This window comes from Microcaecilia unicolor, chromosome 11 (genome assembly GCF_901765095.1).
Source record: "Microcaecilia unicolor chromosome 11, aMicUni1.1, whole genome shotgun sequence".
NCBI classification, from domain to species: domain Eukaryota; kingdom Metazoa; phylum Chordata; class Amphibia; order Gymnophiona; family Siphonopidae; genus Microcaecilia; species Microcaecilia unicolor.
Window position 1 is genome coordinate 44,063,409 of NC_044041.1, and position 21,992 is coordinate 44,085,400.

General features: G+C 41.3%; 1 protein-coding gene across 1 annotated transcript in view; it reads left to right on the forward strand.

The window, feature by feature from the left end:
- TMEM132B (transmembrane protein 132B) overlaps positions 1-21,992 on the forward strand; it is a 495,209-nt gene that overhangs the window by 357,359 nt on the left and 115,858 nt on the right. Inside the window, exon 5 of the mRNA XM_030218391.1 lies at positions 973-1,116. Coding sequence (XP_030074251.1) covers positions 973-1,116 — 144 coding nt within the window. The remainder of the gene's footprint in view (positions 1-972; positions 1,117-21,992) is intronic.

Below are 21,992 nucleotides of genomic sequence, written 5' to 3' on the forward strand. Positions count from 1 at the left end.
GGAGATGAATTAATTGGAAATCTTTATTTTCCAACTGATGAGTAATAATTACTTTTGTGACAGTGACATATGAAAAATTAATTGCGATCAAATATAACCTTCCACCCTAGAATGGCATTCAAGTAAGATGATACATTATGGAGTGGAAACTAAATTCACATTCATAGGGTGGCAGTACAAGGTTATTTGCAAGCCATTGAGCAGGAAGAGTGTGAGCTAGTGCTTGGTACCCTCTGTTGCTGAACTGTGTTCCCCATGTAGGTAGGCATCATGCTGGGGACCGTGTAGTAGCTCATTTAGAGTAATTAATCAAACAGCTTCAACGCAGAGGACTAAACGAAGTCTCTTCTAATGGTGTCATTAGTGTGCCTGCTCTACAGATTCATCAGAGGAAAAAAGAAATGTTACCTGATGGCCAGTAAAAAATCTCCTGATAGGCTCTGCCTGAGGAAATGCTGAAATTAGCATTGTGTATTCTGCTGGAACCAGAGCACCTTCTAACTTGATAATAAGATGAACTTCAATGATCATGTACTGAGATATGGTGAAAATGAAGGACTACTTAAAAAACAAAACAACCCAAGCCTCCTCACAGCTTTGTAAGCAATCATTGCCATCAGGCCACAGAGGTTGTCTTTGCTGTAGCACTGACGAACCAGTCTATAACATTTGCTACAGGTCCTATAGGAAATAAAGTTGAACCCTTGGCAGACAGCATTCTAACCATTAGTAAATGACCCCCAAAACAATTAAATCCAGAAACCAAAGCAAAACAAAAATGTTGCATTGTGCATGATTTGGTGTTTTTTTTTCCAAGTATGAAAATTATTTTCCCTTGTAGCTAGAGTTTCTTAAATTACAACTCAAGCATGTAGGTCAATAAGCTGCTGAGTAATGCCTGATAACAGCTTTTCTTCACAGGCTTGTAATAATAACCCATTTTTCTCTGATGTATTTATTTATATTTTTCAGGATACAGAAATCCTTAACACTGCAATCTTGACTGGAAAAGCCGTGGCGGTTCCTGTGAAAGTGGTTGCTGTACAGGAAGACGGTTCTGTGGTGGACATATCCAATTTTACTGAGTGCAAGTCAGTGGATGAAGATGTCATAAAGGTAATTCAAGCTAAGACATAACTGAGGGCTTGAGATCTTCCACAGCTCACTTTCTAATGTTTACATAATAGTAAATGAAAAGCAAGAAGGATATGTTTTTATGTGTTTCAACGCACAAAAAAAAATCATTAATGGAACAATTCTGTAGCTGGGTGCTTCCTCGTAGGTGCCTTGATACCCTGCAGTGAGGGCCAAGATTCTGTTATAGTGTGTAATCTGGCATCAATACACCTAAAATGTAGGCACCTGCAGTTATACCAGCCATGGTGCTGGTATAACTGCGGGATCCTAAATGCAGCGAGGACATGTGTGATTTACAGTATTCTGTAAGTTGCATGCACAACTAGCAGCACTAATCATGCCCCTCCCATGCTCTACCCATGTGAACATCCCCCTTGCATTATGTGGTGCGCCACTTATGCACACCTTTACAGAATAACACTTGGGCTACTGCTAAGGGGGGAAATTATCAATGTGGGCTACCATTAAGACATGTTATTTTACCACTAACTGCTGCTACTTTAACACAGCTTCCATTTTATCCAATGACACCTAGTTACTAATAACTGAAGTTATCAATACAATAACATATCTTAATGAACAATAGCCCATATTCATAACTTTCCACATTAGTAGAACTATGAGATTGAAGGGGGGCAGACTCAAGAAAAATGTCGGGAAGTATTTTTTCACGGAGAGATTGGTGGATGCTTGGAATGCCCTCCCGCGGGAGGTGGTGGAGATGAAAACGGTAACGGAATTCAAAAATGCGTGGGATAAACATGAAGGAATGGATCCTCAGAATCTTAGCGGAGATTGGGTGGCAGAGCTGGTGGGAGACGGGGCTAGTGCTGGGCAGACTTCCACGATCTGTGCTGTGAAAATGGCATATACTAATCAAGGTCAGGTATACTCAAAAAAAGTAGCACATATGAGTTATCTTGTTGGGCAGACTGGATGGACCATGCAGGTCTTTCTCTGCCGTCATCTACTATGCTACTATGCTAAGCTATGTTTAATTAAAGAAAAAAAGATTTCTCTAGAAATCAAAATCAATGCTATGTGTAATAAAAGTGAGCCAAGTATAGGGCGATCAAGCCATTGTGACCTCACTGATGTCATGGCTCTGAGGCATTGGTGGAATGAGGCATTATGACATCACAATATCAGCTCTGGTTTACCAGAGACTGAAACTCTTAACTCTAAGGGGGGAAGTTATCAACATGGACTACTGTTGAGAGGTGTTATTTAACCACTAACTCGTGCTATTTTAGCACAGGTCCCATTTTATGTAGTGGGACCTGGTTACTAATAACTGAGGTTAACGGTAAAATAACACATTGTAAAAGCAGCCCACTTAATAACTTTCCTCCTCATGTATTTGCTTTGCTTCTACTTATGCACTTAAGTGTACACTTATCTGCAAAAGTTTTGGTATTCTGTACATGTATATGCAAATGATGTGTAAATGTGGGTGCCCTGTTATAGAACTGCCCTTTAAGGGAGTAATTTTAAACCAGGGCACCTATAAAAATTCTCAAAAGGATTCCTGGGTTAGATGTTTTTGATGCCTTTGTAAAATAGACATATATTTCGCACAAATATATGTCTACTCTGGGGGCAATTTTATCAAGTATTTTCTGTTCTAAAGGAGGGTTTACATGTGCAAAATTGTATGGTCAAATATGTTCATATAACAATACATAGCACAAGATTTTGCATGCTTATTCTCTTGCTGTGTGTAGGTGTTCCCTGGGTAAATGTTTGGCTGGAGAAAGATTGGAGTTGTACTGTGCCTGAGTATTTTATAAAATACATATGTACATATGTAGCAGTGGCTTAGCCACAGGGGGGCATTGGGGGCCTTGGGGGCCTGCCCCTTTCCCCCACACACATGTGACTCAGTCCCCCATCCAAAGTTGAAGCACCTGTTCCATGGCTGGTGGGGATGCTGAAGCTCTGCTAGCCAAAGAAACCAGCTGCCCGAGCACCTGAGCTGTTCCCTCCCCCTTGTGCTGCTTCACGAATGAGGAGTCAGTGGCATGTATCCAGCTGCTGATGCAGTCACTCTCCAAGCATGCTCAGTTTATAAATGACTGAGCATGCTCAGGGAACGCCTGCAGCAGGAGGAGGAAGGGAGCGGCTCGGGCAACAGATTTCTTCAACTGGCGGGGCTTCAGCATCCCTACCAGCAAAGGTATGATACTTAACAGAGTGTGTGTGTGAGGGGGGGGGGGGGGAATTAAATATGTGGCTTCCTCAGTCCACCCCTGGCCCCCCTCCTCCAAAATAGACTGCTGGCTGCGCCCCTGATGTATAGAGTATATAAACACATTGACACTTAGAATAGCTGTAAATTTGTGCATGTTAATTTGTATACTATTGTGGATATACTGAGGGCCAGATGCACAAAGCTTACCGTACTATTAACGTTTGCTTTAGACTGGTTCTAGCCAGTCTAAAGCAAACGTTTACGTAGCTAGTAATGTACTAAGGGGTTTTCCATGGCTCTAATGTGTGCTGTTAGCAGCCACTGAGAACCCCATGCAAATGTATTACATTGAGCTCATTAGTATTCTAATAAGCTCATTTATAGTCTAATGTGTATTCCAGGGGATGCACAGCTCCAGAGCAGTCCTAATTTAATGAGCAAATTTTACGGCTGCTCTGGAGCTGTCGGAGAAGAGAGAAGCACAAGCAGGATGCTATAAAGGCTGCCTGCTTGTGCTTCCTACCTGTCACCTCCTGGCGCCCACCTGAATTTTAAAAAGAAATTTCCCTGGTGGTCAAGTGGACCCTGACCCCCCCCCCCCCCCCATCATTTTTAAACTTTCCCTGGCCAGCACCGCCCCCCCCCCTCCCCGTACCTTACAACAAGGTGGAGACAGGAGGGCAGGAGCAGTGTCAAATCCATTTGACAGCTCAAACTCTCAAACAGCGAAGATGCACAAAGGGGGAATCCATGCAGCTCATTTGCATGTGATCCCTTTGTGCATTGCTGGCTGTTAGCGATTCGCTACATTTTAGCGAGGCAGCCGTATTTTACGGCTGCCTTTGTGCATCGGGGCCTAAGATGCTTATTTTAAAAAGGCTCATAAGTGCTTTTGTTGTCTCTAGAAAACTGGTTCTCAACCCAGTCCTCAGGACACACCCAGCCAGTCAGGTTTTCAGGATACTCACAATAAGCACAAGCTAGATTTGCATGCAGTGGAGGTAATGCCTGCAAATTTATCTCATGCATATTCACTGTTGATATTCTGAAAACCTGACTGGCTGGGTGAGTCCTGAGGACTGGGTTGGAGTTTTCCTATAGATGTCTTGTTAGAAAAACTCACCTTGAGCTACTACTGAAAAAGGTGTGAGCAAAATCTAAATAAATAAATAATAAATAAATACATAAATAAATAAATAAAATAAGTTCTGTGCATGTATGTGTGTTTTTCCAAGTACCTGCATGCATCACAACCCCAACGCTGGTTCTCCCAAACTAGAAATGCCTAATGAAGATTGCATTAAAGTACACTAGCTTTTATCAATCTGCATACTTATGTTCATGTACAAACCCAGAGTTTTCAGCCATTTTCTGCGTGTAAAACATGCTTCACATGTGGATAGTGCTTTATAAAAAATGTTTATAAACTTTCCCCTAAAATGTACTTGAATTTACAGAACGCTAGAGAATTTTAAACATGCATAAAGACTAAAAATAAATCCTGTTATCACTTAACCACAGGAAGCTGTGATTTTAGAAATTGCATGTTTTAAAAGTTGGCCTCTCTGTTTTGAATTTTTTAATGCAGTACTTTTAAAATAGAACTTGTGATATCAGACATCCATGTGACAAACAAAAAAAAAAAAGGAGGGCAGATTTTGAAAAGTGAAGCTGTTTCCCAAAACCACAGTCTCTGGTGAATAATAAATGTAGAGTATTTATTTGTTTTAAAATTATGGAGTCCTTTTACTAAGGCATGTTAAAAGATTTACACATGCTTAATGTCGCATACTTAATGCTCAGTAATTTGTTAGCATGCTCTAAATCTGTTAGCGTGCCTTTGTAAAAAGACCCTACGTATACTGATCAGTTAATAGTAACATACTTCTTATAGAGCGTGCCATACTTCTCTTTTAACTAGTTTTCCTGTTCATTTTTTTTTAATTTTCATTTTATATGTTACAAAGATAATTTACAATATCATCTACTTTAATTAGCTTTCAATAAACATTTCACAACAAAAATGTGCTTCCTGTTGAATGACCTGAAAGAATGATCTGATGCTTTAGTCTGAGTACCAATTTTTGGTGGGGAGAGGGTGTGAAAATAGCAAGGGGCCTTTTTACTAAGCTGCGGTAGGCTCTACGCCCATGCAGCATGTGCCAAAATGAGACTACTGCCAGGCCAACACGCTTTCCTGGCGGTAATTTCAGATTTGGCATATGCCCATAACATCTGGATGAATTATTTATTATTTCTTCCAACGTGCGCTGGTTCTGGCAGTAATTAGCACTTTGCTGCTAGATCAATGGGTGGCGTTAAGGGCTCAGGCTGGTTTTGGGCGCGCGCTGGCTTCATTTTTTATCCCAGGCCCTTTTCCCGTCCCATTAAAACCCCTCCATTTTTTGTAGACACAGTAAAAACTGGCCCGGCGCATGCCCAATACACACGCCTACACTATCGCAGGCTACTTTTTACTACGGCTTAGTTAAAAGGACCCCCATGTTTGTTTGCTTCCACAGATTTGAAATAGCCATATGTTTTGTCTAAGATTTTAATTTTCAGCAGTTTCAAGATGAGGAACATGAATCACACAAACAAAATCTACAAAAAAAAAAAAAAAAAGATTATGGCCCAAAAGTTTCTACCTTAACAGAGTCCTGGCATGAGCCCAGTCACACTTTCTGTGCAAGATTTTGCTTGCACAGTTCTTTCTTTTTCTCACATTTTATTTTTTCCTGTGAAACAAAAGGAGAGAATAAAAAAAAAAATAACTAAAATCCATCACAAAGGTTCTAAAATCAGAATGAGAGAAGTGGTGTGAAGAGCCCACAGGACAGGAAGGTGTGAAAACATGAAAGCTCTATGATAATGCACCAAGCTAGATCAATAATGAGCTAACAAAGAAACCTAAGGAGTATGCACAAGAAATAAGGATAACAGAAACATACACAGACAATGGAGCATGATAAAATATACAATACAACTCATGAAAATCAAAATCCCCTTAGGGTTATGAATAAAACTTCACTGAAGAGCACCCAAAGCTGTGATAATATCTGGGCAGCTCCTGTTCATATTCTGAAAACTGTAGCCCTTAGGAAAAATAAACGAGGGTCATTTCGTAACTGTACTAACAGAATTACTACATGCTATTTGCTGCAGAAATAAAATGGGCCTTATTGCAGTGGAGGAGTAGCCTAGTGGTTAGAGCACTGGACTGACAACAAGGGCAGCCCAATTCAATATTCCACTGCTGCTCCTTGTGATCTTAGGAAAGCCGCTTAACACTCCATTGCTTTAGATTCTAAGCCCTCCAGGGACAGGGAAATACTTACTGTACCTAATTGTAACTCGCCTCTAGCTAATCAATAAATAGCATGTTCTAAATATTAGTAAATGACCCCCAAATAAATAACACTTTTAGAATGGAGTCTCTGCCTGTCCAGAGGATGTTGGACCAAATTTTGAGGCCCTTTTACCAAGCTGCAGGAAAAAAGGCCCTGCGCTAGTGGCTGGGGCCATTTTTCCCCACACGCCAGGGCCCTTTTTACCGCAGCAGGTAAAAAACGCCCCCAGACACACTTGGCCATGCGGTAAGAGAACTCTTACTGTGTAGCCAGGTGGTGGGGAGCCCTTACTGCCACCCATTGAAGTGGTGATAAGGACTCCAGTGCTAACCCAGCGGTAACTAGGCAGGCACATGGCGATGCCTAATTACCACTGGGATAGCGCCGCGCAAGCCATTTCTGGGGGGGGGGGGGGTTCTTTTTCCCCTGGAAATGGCGCACACCCAGGGTGGAACTGCCGCTGGCGGTCGTGTTGGGCCGGTAGTAGTCCTGGAAGAGCGAGAGATAAGCCCGCATTGGGCTTACCGCTGCTGTGTAGAAGGGCCCTTCTATAAATAGTGCTGAAAAATTGGCCCCCAAAAATAACATGCTAAGCGCTATACTATAAATAGTGCTTAAAGTTAGGCATCATTTATAGAATAGGCATAGTACTAGAATCTATATAACATGTCTAAAAAATCGGTACCGAATAGAAATACGCTTAAGTGGATTCTATAAAGTACACCTAAATTTAGGTGTACTTTATAGAATGAGCTTAAATTTCCATGCGATTTATAGAATACGCTGCACGACTGTCTCCATTTCCCCAGCTGCAAAGCCTAAAATACAAATTAACATATGCATCCAGCTTTTCCTACATAAGCACGCAGTTATGGAATGCACTACCGCTCGCTGTGAAAAGAATGCGTGACCTAACCAACTTTCGTAAATCACTGAAGACGTACCTGTTCAACAATGCATATCGCAACGATCCATCCTAATTACCAGACGACGAAACTCAAGCCTGAACTGAATAAAACCTCTCTATACTCGACTACCAAAGCCTACTCTACCACGAATGAACTCTAACGCAATACCACCTTATCTGTTATTCCGAATATGAACTATTTATACTTGATTGCTTAATCTACAATGTCAATCATGATCTTTGATGTAAAACCACCTGTATCTCTCACTCCGGAATGGCGATCGCCATGACGGAACAATGTAAGCCACATTGAGCCTGCAAATAGGTGGGAAAATGTGGGATACAAATGCAGCAAATACATAAATAAATTATGCATAAATGCTGATGCCTAAATTAGGTGCAGACAGGATGTATTCTACAACAACATGCATAGATTTTAGAAACACCCCTGACCCACTCATGGCCATGCCCCCTTTTCAACTGTACAACTTAGAATTTACGCTCATCACATTACCACTGTTTGGTAAAAGGGCTACTTTAGTAGAATGGTCCCTTATTTTATTTGTCCAAATTTAGACATCATTATTGAACCTTACACTTCTAGATTCTCAAAGTCCTCTGGATTTTTATTTCTTGTGTTCAAGTGGGATTTTTTTCCCCCTTCCCATAAGATTCAGGAAACCAAGCTTTCCAGCAAAAGGTACGTGGTTTCAAAACTGAGCCAGCAAAGTTCTGTTTGAGGACTTTGTACTTTATCTTCTTTGTCCTGCTGATGCTTTAAATCCAGCCCTCAGACGCTGACACGCAGTGCTGGAATCTCAGTGCATAAAAACTCCGTAACATAAAACCAGGGACAGACAATTGTGAGAGACAGTTGTCAGTGAAATAAACTTCGTACAGAACATTTTTTACTACCCCATTAAAAGAAAATGCAACATTTAGCCTTAGGGCTGGAAGAGCTATTAAATTTTAAAGAACTTTTACTTGCCGAAAAAAAGAAAAAGACATGTCCTTGAAGGATCTTTAAATACTTCTGCAAAATAATTTTCTCTCTGCATGCTAGTGTATTCTGTGCTTTAGGATGCTTGTAGGAACCATGAAAACTGATGTGGAATTCTGTCTACTGTCTACCATGGTGATTAAAAAGACAAAAATGAGCTAGTTATGGTCTAGATGACATCAGGAATTGGTTTATAGGGGTTCTTGATAAGGAGTAAGTTGCAATATCACATTAGCACTAAATCATGTAAAAACTTTGGGGCCCTTTTACTAAAGGGCAGTAAAATATGGGCCTAGCGCATCTTAATGCAGGACTTTCCTGCACGTTAAAACCAGTTTTTAAGCAGCCATTTTTAAAAGCATTTTTAATTTATTTTTGCAGATCATATGCTAATGTTGCCATTAGTGTGTGGTACCTACAGAACGTTAACGCGAGAGCACTTTTCTGTTGAAGAGGCGCTAAGTGCTTCCCCCATTAACCCACCCGAAGCAGCTAGCATGTGGTAATTCTAATAGGCTAGCACAAACAACAGGGATGTAGCCAGACCTCGATGGGAGGGGGGACCAAAGCCCAAAGTGTTTGTGAGGGAACATATTTTGGCCTGCCTCCCCGTCACCACCCCCCTGCTGCCGCCTCTTCCGTCCCCCCCCCCCCCCGCCGCTACAAAGATACCTTGGCTGGTGAGGGTCCCCACCCCCTGCCAGCTGAAGCGTTTGTCCCGTACTGGTCTCGCATTGCCTGTCCTGTTTTCAGTCGTGCCGTGTAAAACGAGCATGCACAGCGCGACTGAAAACAGGACAGGCAATGCCAAACCAGTGTAGGAAAAACGCTTCAGCTGGCGGGGGTTGGGGACCCCTGCCAACCAAACTGTGGGCCCCACAGCCAATTTGGGGGGGGGGCAGGTCCCTGTGGCCACCCCTTAGCTACACCACTGACACACAAACAGGTAAAATACCACAAAATGGTTTAAAATGCTTTATGGTGGTAGCCAGAACACTGCAGTATTGGGTCGGTATCTTATTTATTTATTTATTTATTTATTTGTAGCATTTGTATCACACATTTTCCCACCTATTTGCAGGCTCAGTGTGGCTTACAATATTCCGCTCAGGTTATTGCCATAGCAGAGTGAAGATACAATTAATAATTACAGAAGAATATATGTAACAAATGAGATAAAGCATTAGTTATAACGGGATCTTCTGTGCTCTACTTTTGTTTTGCTGCTAGAAGACTATTCTATGTTTTGTAAGAAGAATAAATTGAGCCATTGAATACATCCTGACTTGTGGGTTTGGCTCCTTCCGTCCTCCTCTTTTGTTTGTCCTGTTCTTCGGAAGGATTTTGCTTTCCTTTTTTGGTTTGAGCCTGTATTTCATACACTGAAGGGTCCTTTTACTAAGCTGCGGTATAAGGGGTCTGCACTAGCGTCAGCACATGCTTTTCATGTGTGTTGAGACCCCCTTTTACTGCATCCGTTAAAAGGCTGTCTTTTTTTTCTCAAAAAGAAATGGCTATGCAGTAAATGAACCACTTGCCACATGGACATTTTGAGGGGGGAGCACTTACCTACTGCCACCTGAAGTAGCGGTAAGGGCTCCCGTGCTAACTCGGTAACTGGGTAGCACGTGGTGCTGCTTGATTACCGCCGGGTAAACACCAGCACTAATATTTTTGTAGTGCCGGAAATGGTGTGCGCTGGGGATGGGAATTGCCGCCGGGCTCCTGCGGTAGTTCCGGTTTGGCGCACGGCAAGCCTGTTGCCATGCGTCAGTCCTTTTGTAAAAGGGCCCCTAAGTGCACATTAGAGCTTAACGCCTTTTAGTTAAAGGACCTCTTCTTTTATTTACCATAAAACTTTACATGAAGGAGAAAAATGTATTCCCTGTTCTTTTCCCTCATAGACACAGAATGGGAAGGGAAGGGAAATGATATACCGCCTTTCTGAGGTTTACTTATATTCAGGTATTTATTTTGTACCAGGGGCAATGGAGGGTTAAGTGACTTGCCCAGAGTCACAAGGAGCTGCAGTGGGAATTGAACTCAGTTCCCCAGGATCAAAGTCCACTGCACTAACTGCTAGGCTACTCCTCCACTTAGGGCCTTAATGCAGTGGATTCCAACCCTGACTTAGGGACGCCCAGCCAATTTGGTTTTCAGGATTTCCAAACTGAAGCGGTATGAGAGAAATGCACATGTAACAGAGACAGTATAAATAAACCTATTTCATGAATATTCATTGTGAATATCCTGAAAGCCTGACTGGTTTGCAATCCCCCAGGGCGAGTTTGGAAATCAGATCCTATACCTGCCTGTGGGGCCCTTTTACTAAGCCACGTAGGCGCCTACGCACGTCCAATGCATGTCAATTAGGAACTGCTGCCTGGCTACAGTGTGGCCCGGGAGGTAATTCCATTTATCACGGGCGTCTGATATGTGCGTTGGAAAATATTTTTTATTTTGTAACGTGTGGCTCTAACCGGGTGGTAATCGGTAGTGTATTACCGCCTGGTTAATGCATGAGACCTTACCGCTAAGTCAGTGGGTGGCGCTAAGGTCTCAGACCCAAAATGGATGCACGCCAATTTTTATTTTGCTGCACGTCCATTTTCGGCAAAGAAAAAAGTCCTTTTGTATAGGCGCACTGAAAAATGGATCTGCACGTGTCTAAAACACGCGCCTACACTAAACACGTGCCATTTTTCAGTGCACCTTAGTAAAAGGACCCCTATGCCTCTGGGACACAGATGAACATGAAATGATTGTTTTGTTCTTGGCGTTTTTGTTTTTCTTTTGCAATCTTGCTTTTTTATATACTATTGGTAGGCAACTAAATAGTTAGACTTCAGAAGAAAACCTTTTCCAGGAATGTCAGCAGGATTCCAAAGAGCAATTTCTAGGGATTAGCTTCATTTCTAAGGACGATGAAAGAGTTGTAAGATACTGAACCAGTATTGTACCATGTCATGGACCGGTCTGCTTAGGGCTTTCATGTCCTAGAAGCTTTCATTATGTCTGATGTTCCTTTAGTACTGGTGCATAATCTCTCTCTGGATTAATTACTGCCATAAACGACGGAAAGGATGGACATGATGGGTGATAAACCTTTCATCCCTGAGGGTCTGATTCAAAAAGCCTTTTCCAATGGACACAGAATGGAAAATAAAACTTTAGAATATCAGAGCCTAAGTCTGTATATATCAGACTTCAGCTTGATATGTGACCTAATGCAGAATTTCCCCCAACTACAGTTTAAGCAATAGGCTCTTTTTTTTTTCAGATCTGTCAATGTGCTTTTATTCCTTCCCAGAGCTGCTAATAGAGGTAAAATAGTATCAGGCTTCCAGAAGGCATGGGATAAGCACAAAGGATTCTTAGTTGCAGGAAAGGAAAAGATAGCAGAAGCTCAGCCCAGCGACATGTGTTTAAGTGTTGAAAGTGCGCTACCTGAATGATTCACTGATGAGTATTTGGGCAACCAAAAGGAATGTCAAAATGGGCAAATGAAATATTAAAAGTCACCGTAGAGAATGCAGACAACTGCACTGCTGGATCTGTGTTGCAGGCTGTGATGACCGAATTAATTAGCTGGTATAAGTGCCTACAGCACATTCATTGTACATCGGTTAAACTGCTCTAGAACGCACACCGTTTTGACCATGTCATGTCTCTGCTCAAGCTCGAACATTGGCTTCTTGATTCTGCTCGTGTCATCTTTAAACTCCTCACTTTGGTCTACAAATTACATTGGCCCTCTGTTCCTGCTTACCTTAACAAATTGCTCATCCCTTATACCCCTCTCCTCTTACTCCGTACTGCTGACCACAATCTTCTCCAGCTGCTGCCACCATCAGCATTTCATCTGACCTTATGATCCACTGCCTTTCATTATATTGGCCCCAAATTATGGAACAAACTCCCACTTCATATTAGGAATCAATCTGCTCTCTTGGAGTTCAAGAAATTATTCAAATCTGTTACTCAATCCTTTGGTCTAGATGTTAACTAGCGTTTTCTTTTTCTCTTTTCATTGCTGTCTCTCCTCTCTCTCTTTTTTCCTTTTTGCCATCTTTAATTGTAAACTGTTTTGAAGCATAGCACAGGCCATATGGCAGTATATCAAGAGGAAATAATAAATAATATGGATCTATCTGGCAGGCTGCAGTACGGTAATAACTGGAAACCTTAGCAGAAATGCTGATGTAAAGCTAGGTATATCATGTAGGCTATATATTCCTTACACTGACCAAGTTGATGCAGCAGGTTACTAGTGTAGTGCCTGGAAAGGACATAAAGATCTATGAGCCTGGTGTGGGTAGTTATTCAGCTATTGGATAAGGAATGGTGTCCTAGAGGCAGTCATGCTCTATAGCTGGTAGCTGGAACATATCCTTGCCAGTACGAACAGGTAAGAAAAAAAAAACACACTGGATGAGAGCAAAGGTTCACCTTGCTTCTAACAGTGGCCAGTCCAGGTCACAAATACCCAGCAGAATCCCCCAAAGTAACAAGATTCCATTCTACTGACCCCCAGGGATAAGCAGTGGTTTTCTGAAATTGCCTCTATATCCATGTGTAGATGCTTCTAAAATGACTTCCTGTGTGTTTTTCCCCCCTTACGATGCACCTGTGATGAATGGTGAGCAAGAAGTAGATTAACTTTGGGGTTTTAATTTCCTTTTCTTACTCTGGTAGGACCCATAAGCTACAGGAAAGTGCTATTAGTATGAACACTTCCTGTCAATAGTTTGTTTAAATACCATCCCAACTCTTTTCAGTGTCCTTGTTTCTGATAGTTTATTTGAGTCTGAAACTAAAATAATAGAAAAACAAATTAGCATGATCTGTAAAGAGAGTGACAGTTGTCAGAGTTATCAGAAGCATTAACTTAGGAACACAGTTCAAAGGACTCGACCTAGGGATGTGCCTTCCAGGATCCTCGGCTACCAGAAGTACTGATTAAATACTGAACTTGATCCAAGAGGAAAGTAAGGATTCCAATAATGATGTTGTATTCCATCTGGGGACAAATGACCAGGCCAACAATAATAAGTTTAGAACACAGAGAGTGTTCTAGAAACTTGGGGAGGGACTCAAGTCTTTGGTTCGCTCTGCGGCTTTTTCTGAAGTTATTCCTACATGTGGAAATGGAGAAGGGAGGCTACGTAAAACAAAGTAATTCAATAGGTAGCTCAAAGTTTGGTGTAAGGAAGGTTTCAGATGGGATGGGGCAGTAAATGGGAAAATCATGGGCTTTACTGTAATGATGGGCTCCATCTTTCGGTGATGGGTGTCTATAATTTTAGCTATAAGCTATAAAGTTTTACTTTTACAAGTCTCCAGCCCATATGCAGCACCTATGATTGGTCCAGGTTAGAGGAGAGGTGAATGCTCACCACAGCCTATAAAACCACGCTGCAGACAAAGGAACTCTGAAATAGTCAGGATGGCAGGAGAGTTTCATGTCCTTGCCACAGCCTTTTTCCAGGGGGGTACTGTTCCCCCCCCCCCCCGGTAGAAACTAATTCTCTATATCTAAGAATCTTTCTTTCTTTCTTTCTTTCTTCATTCTTTACTCATACTACCCCTCTCCTCAAGACCCTTCACTGGCTCCCTATCCGTTTTCGCATCCTGTTCAAACTTCTTCTACTAACCTATAAATGTATTCTCTCTGCTGCTCCCCAGTATCTCTCCACACTCATCCTTCCCTACACCCCTTCCCGTGCACTCCGCTCCATGGATAAATCCTTCTTATCTGTTCCCTTCACCACTACTGCCAACTCCGGACTTCGCGCCTTCTGTCTCGCTGCACCCTACGCCTGGAATAAACTTCCTGAGCCCCTACGTCTTGCCCCATCCTTGGCCACCTTTAAATCTAGACTGAAAGCCCACCTCTTTAACATTGCTTTTGACTTGTAACCACTTGTAACCACTCGCCTCCACCTACCCTCCTCTCTTCCTTCCCGTTCACATTAATTGATTTGATTTGCTTACTTTATTTATTTTTTGTCTATTAGATTGTAAGCTCTTTGAGCAGGGACTGTCTTTCTTCTATGTTTGTACAGCGCTGCGTATGCCTTGTAGCGCTATAGAAATGCTAAATAGTAGTAGTAGTATTAGTAGTCTTTCTCTGCTTTATTTATTTATTTATTTGTTGCATTTGTATCCCACATTTTCCCACCTCTTAGCAGGCTCAATGTGGCTTACAATACATCATGAATAATGAGAATACATGAGAAAGTATACAATTAGTAATAACAGAAGGATTTTGGGTAACATGATATTGATAAAACATGATCGTATTTTAGCAAGCAATCATAGTAAGAAATATTTAAGAATTATATAGAAAATGAGCATTTAGTAGTAGCGAAAAACATGGTAAGCAAATATTGTAAGGGCAGTTCTGGATATATATACAGGAGTTCATATTTGTTGATCCTTGTTGTATGCCTTGTTGAAGAGATGAGTCTTCAGTAAACTTCGGAAGTTAGCTTGTTCGTAGGTCGTTTTTATGTTTCGCGGCAGCGCATTCCAGAATTGTGTGCTCAGGTAGGAAAAGGTAGACGCATGCGTTAGCTTGTATTTAATACCTTTACAATTTGGGAAATGAAAATTAAGGAATGTACGTACGGAATAATTTTTTAGCATTCCTGGGTGGTAAGTCTATCAGGTCTGACATGTTCTTTATGTTCTGTGACCTTTGTATGAGGAACAAACTCCTCTTCCTTCTTTTTCTCTTCTTTATGTAATTAGTCTAATTACTTATAATTACCAGAGGTACTGATGTTAGATTTTGTAAGTTTTGTTAGTTGGTATCTGATGCTGTGATGGTAGGTGAGTAATTAAAAGACTTTTAATTCTCTCTAATTTCTGTACAATATTTTCTATAATATTTTATAAAATTTCATAAGTTGTTTTAGCGAATAGCAAACCAAATGCGCAGCCTAGTACATGGGAAAAATGATCCTTGGGGAGAAATTCAGGCAGTATGTTTCTAGACATTTAAACTAGAGGGTAGGGGTGACAAAAGGAAACAAATGAGTTCAGAAAGTCACCCCAGAAATCCTGATGGCACAGGGAAAGGTCATGTAAATAAAGAAAACCATCCTAACTCAATTAGCACATGGAAAGCAATGAGCACAAATGCTCGTAGTTTAAGTAGAAAGGTTCAAGATCTGCAAGCACTGATGTTTGAGGAAAACTTGGATATTGTTGCTGTTACAGAGAGAAGGTTCAATGACTCCCATGAATGGAATGCAATGATACCGGGCTATAATCATTTTAGAAGGGATAGGGAGGGCCGAAGAGGTGGAGGAGTGGTGTTGTTTTGTGAAAAACAATATCAGAATGGCTGAAATGTGGGGTACCTGGGGAAAGGAAGAAGCTATATGGATTGGATTGTCCTGGAAAGAGAAGATGGAACCTGTATCCACACAAGTGTTATCTACAGACCTCCAACACAAATGGAGAAGCTGGACAAGGACCTGATAGAAGATATTCATAAGCTTGGTATGAAAAGGGAGGTGATGTTGTCAGGAGATTTCAACTTGCCTGATGTGGATTGGAACATCCCATCAGCAGACTCTGAAAGAAGTAGAGAAATCGTGGATGCCTGTCAAAGTGCCTTGGTGATGGAACCGATGAGGGAAGGATCGATGTTGGATCTAATGCTCACAAATAGTGGAAGTGTTTCTATTGCCTGACTGGGTGCCCACCTAGGTAATAGTGATCACCGCACAATATGGTTTGATGTAAGAGCAAAAGCAGAGTGCGGACGCACAAAACTCAAAGTACTGGATTTCAGACATACTGATTTTGGTAAAATGGGGGAATACTTGAAGAAGGAGCTGATGGCAGGGGTAGGAAATGGAGAAGTAGAAGTGCAGTGGTCCAAGCTGAAAACTGCTATAAACATGGCAATCGATCTTTACGCAAGGAAAGTAAACAAAAACAAGTTAAACAAAAAGCCTATATGGTTCTCCAAACAAGTGGCTGAAAAAATAAGGACAAAAGAGGCTTCATTCAAGAAATACAAAAGAACTCAACGAGAAGATCATGGAAAAGATTACTGGATCAAGCTCAAAGAAGCAAAGAGGGAAATATGGCTAGCTAAAGCAGGGGTGGGAAGAAAAAATAGATAAAGAGGCAAAGAGAGGTGATAAGACCTTTTTTAGATATATTGGGGAAAGGAGAAAAATAGGAATGGAATTGCAAGACTGAAAGATACTGAGAATATCTATGTGGAGAGTGATGAGGATAAAGTGAACATGCTAAACAAGTACTTCTCTTGGGTGTTTGCGGAAGAAAATCCTGGAGCAGGACCACTGGATTGGAAACTGATTGACTGACAGGTGATAGAGGGTGGTGGTAAATGGATTTCGCTTGGAGGAAAGGAAGGCGAGTAGTGGAGTGCCTCAGGGATCTGTGTTGGACTGATTCTGTTTAATATATTTGTAAGAGACATTGCTAAAGGGTTAGAAGGAAAATTTTGCATTTTTGTGGATGACACAAAGATAGCCAATAGAGTGGGTACCCTGGAGGGAGTAGAAACCATGAGAAGGGATCTCCAAACGTTAGAAGAACGGTCAAGGGTCTGTCAGTTAAAATTTAAAAAGAATGGAAGACCGCAGCTAACGGATTTCAAGCCTTATGCGCTTGAAGTTCAAAAGAATGTTTTATTGATACACATACATTAAGATAAGGGCTCCTGTAGGACGCATTGGCAGCACACTAAAAGATAAGTGGAACGTTCTATTGACTTTCTTACCACTAAAGTGTGAATTGAATGGTGATGCCTATACATTTTATTGATGACTCATAGAGAGGGAGGTTGGAGTGCTATGATGTCACTTTGGGCGATATAACACAGTCCATGTTGTGTATAAGTCCTGCAGGACAGCCCTTTCTCACTGAGCCCTATTGCATATTTAAAAAAAGAAACAAATACAGCACAATATTATCACGTACTAAGAATTTATATAGATTATTGGTTTTCATAAGGTATACTTAGGTAACACAATAAAAACCGAACGTGAAGATATACCCCAGAGTCTGTTACTTCCAGTTAAAATTTAATGCCAAGAAGTGCAGAGTGATGCACTTGGGGTGCAGAAATACAAAAGAGATGTACTGGATAAGAGGGGCGAGATTGGTAAGCTCGGCTCAGGAGAGAGACCTTGGGGTGATGGTGTCTGAAGATCTCAAGGTGATGAAACAGTGTGACAAGGTGGTGGCCTTGGCCAGAAGAATGCTAGGCTGCATAAAAAGGGGCATAACCAGCAGAATAATGGAGGTGTTGATGTTCCTGTACAAGTCATTGGTGAGGCCCCACTTGGACTACTGTGTTCAGTTTTGGAGGCATCTTGCTAAGGATGTAAAAAGACTTGAAGCGGTTCAGAGAAAAGCAATAAAAATAGTAGGGGGTTTATGCAGCAAGATGTACGTGGAGAGACTTGCTGACCTAAATATGTATACACTGGAGGAAAGGAGAAACAGGGGAGATATGATACAGACGTTCGAATATTTGAAAGGTATTAATCTATAAACAAACCGTTTCCAGAGACGGGAATGTGATAGAACTAGAGGGCATGAATTAAAATTGAAAGGCGGCAGACTCAGGAATAATACCAGGAAATATGTTTTCACTGAGAGGGTGGTAGATATCTGGAATACCCTCCTGCGGGAGGTGGTGGAGATGAAAACAGTAACAGAATTCAAAAATGCATGGGATAAGCACAAAGGAATCCCGTTTAGAAGGATGGGATCCAAAGAAGCTTAGGGGAGATTTGGTAGGAAAACCGGTGCTGGGCAGACTTCTACGGTCTGTACCCTGATGGAGGCTGAGTAGATTTGGATGGGCCGGAGTGGAGCTTTTCAGGTGCTTTGACAACTTCAGAAATTTTAGAATAAGGCCAGTGCCCTAAATCTCCCCCTGAAAAAGTTGGGCCCCTTTTAAGCTCTGTACAAACACAGTGTACAACACATTCACAACAGGTTCAGATGACAAACACTGGACACAGGGTGGTATAGTAGACAACTGGGTTTGGGTGAGCAATTGAAATAGGAGGACACTGATGAAATGGCATGGACTAGGACAGGGAGGCAGGACAGTGCGGGTTAAAGGTGGGGAGGTGGTGTGGACAGTTTGGCAGAGATTAGGGTTGGGCTGGGGAAATGTGGTTGTGGGATGTGGGTTCCAGAGAGTGTGAGTGCAAAGGATAAGACAGTACAGGGAAATAGGTAACAGACAAGGGCAGACAGTGATGGCAATGCTTTGTTTCTTCTCTTCTCCAGTCACCACAAATGGAAGCATTTCGTAAAGACAGCACACCACCCTTTTTAGATGCTTTTAAAAGCAGGTCTAAATCACGATGTCACCATTTGCAGGCATGGACACACTTGCATTACCCATGATCACATATGGATGCCCATCATTTCTTATTGCCCCTGATACACCCTGAATGCCCCAGACTCGCCTCTTCAGTGTACATCCATTTTTCAGCATCGCTGACACTTGTATGTCCATATTTTCCCACATCACAAATTGTGGTTTGTACGTTGTTCATCTCAGCCTCCACACACATCCATATCGCGAATAAGATTTCTGAAATGAGTGCCAATATCTCCTGCATTGTAGACTTAGATTGTCAACTGTTTTCAGCCAGGGACCCCTTCCATTTCCATTTGTTAAGCCATGCATGTTTTTGGGCAGCATGATGATCCTCTATGAAAATGTATATTACAAATCAGTTCAGGTTAACTTGTGGAATTATTTAGGACATTTGAACAATATCTGGGATAGAAACCGCATCCAACTGGAAATGAACCTTGGGTGGTTGCCCTGGCTCTTCTGCTTCCATGCAGACTGCACTGCTTAATTAATGAACATTGGCTAAGCTGTGATGCCTAATGCAGTGAAGCATTCATCTGTAAGACTAGGAGAAGGACACAGCAACAATTAAAACATCATTTTGCTAACTGCAGACAATCATGCATTGAAATTAGATTTTGAGCAAATATCATTAGCAGTCATTTTGCAATGCTGAACTGTAAACAATAGGAAATTAAGTGTCTCTTCTAACTTGTAAAGGGTAGAAAGGACATTACTATAAGCTTCTTCCAGACATGTTAGCTGATGAACTAGAGGCTTTAACTAAAATAATTCAATCTGACACAGGCTATTCAAACTGTTAATTAGGAGATCAAAATTCATAAGCACATAAACCGTCAGTTTCAGGTGCTGGCTACATAGGTGTTTTATTTTAAAAAGGTGTTGCCAAGGAATGGATTAATTTTGTCCATGTATATTGATATATGTCCCAAATGTATCTGTATATCTTGAGGAGAGGCCAGGGATATTCCAGAGGCAGATTCTGCATAGTGGCAATATTCAGTCTCTGTACAGAAAAAAAAAATGTCCATAGCGTGAGACCACAGAAATAGCAGGGATACGAATTTATAGATTGATTAAAAATATGGATAATAGATAATTGTATTTCACCAGCAGTAAGATATCCATAAATTTCTCTGAATATTCACATAAACTATATGGATAACATCAAAATGTAATAAACATGTTGGTTTTAATTAGATTTTAAATTATGCTAGAGGAATTTAATATATAAGTTGAGCATTTACACTAACCTGCACTCTACAATGTTTAAGGAAATATACTCAGAACATTAAGGAAGGACTAGATTCTTATTCTTTAGGTACAGATCAAGTTTGTTTACAGTACTGTACAGGTAATGCAATAATTTTAGCTTCAGTTTAAGGATTTTATACAGGGGAAATGTGCCACAAATATTGTTAGGAAGCCTGAATTATTAATTATGCTGGATCGATATGAACTCACTTTGATTGAGGCTCAGATGTATTCTTACTGCTGCCGGTTGGAGTGGTGAAGTAGGTCTTGTATCTATAGCTTAATGGTGATCCTTGCTGGAAGAGAAGTCCAGCTTTTATAGGCCATAGGAGCTGAAGTCACGTGGCATGTAGTAACCCAATCACTGTTCAGGAATAGTTAAAATTGGTTCTTTCTGGGTTTGGAAAAGTTGGTTTAGCTGGTCACATGCTTTCTGGAAGGCCAGGTACTGTGGTAAATACCCCAGAGTATACTTGACAAGATTAAGAGGGTCATTGTGTGGGAGTTTCAGGTAGATAGTCTTTCTTTTGTTATATCCAGCCTCTTTGATTCTTGTCAATATATAGATCCTGTTCTTGGAGAATGGTGGTAATTAACTCTTCTGTATCAACCCAGCCTGCTTTTGTTAGGCTGTGGTTGACTATTTAACAGTTCTTTTGTTTCAGGCTTTGAGTGGTTGCAGGCGTAGGAGAGGGCCTGATCTGCACAATTAATAGCCATGAAAATTCCTCATATCATGCTACAAACATAGTTTTGTATGGATATGCAGCAGCTGAATAGTTATATTTACAGGAATAAGTTATAACTTATCCATATAGGTTAGGGCCAAATTTTTAGCGGCCTAATTTATATAGATAGATTGGTTGAAAATCTGGGTAGCTTATCTGAATATCATTTTTTGTGGCAGCCATCCCACAGAATACAATTTCGGTTAGATGAATTTTAACAGTAATAGAATATTGTAATAAGGCACGGGTAAAACCTACACACAAAAACATTGCTGTGTACTAAAACATTCTTCAAGAGTTATCCAGATGGCCTAGTGGGAGACACTTCATGAAGCGCTGTGTTGCACCATGCATCCATGTGTCCCAGATCAGGTTCCTGGTTCCTCGCATAATCAGAGATGTAAATGCTGCCAGCATGGCATTCACTCATCTGGGCTCATATTGACTGATCAAAGAAAATCATTGGAAAGAGCTACAATACACTTCTCATATCAACCGTGATCATATCAACCTGTGAGAGTAGCAGAGAAAACAGAAGAAAATGCTAGAGCTAAGCATATTGTATGTCTCACAGCTAAACTTCCTCTCCTCCAGAACCTCAATATATCTCCCTAACCTTGGGTATCAGATCCATTTTCAATTTTTAATAACCCCAATTTGGTTTCACAATGAAGAACAGGAGCACTAACGAAGTGGTGTGTAGAACTGAGGTAGAAATCAGTGTTGTTTGCAATGGAAAGAAGTCATATCGTACTGTGCCTGCTACTGTAAATAAATATCTGATTGGTATCTTGTAATTTTGTGCTAACATGACTAGCAAAAGATAGTTTTAAAATGCCCCCCCCCCCATGTTTTACATTTTGATCAGTACCTTTCAGATTTTCAGATTAAGCATCTCTCTCTCTCTCTCTCTCTAACTAGGGGCGTATCTGCGTGGGGCCACAGGGGCCTGGGCCCCCGCAGATTTCGCCCTGGCCCCCCTCCCCGCCGTCAACCCATCCCCGCTGCTTACTTTTGCTGGTGGGGGGCCCCAAC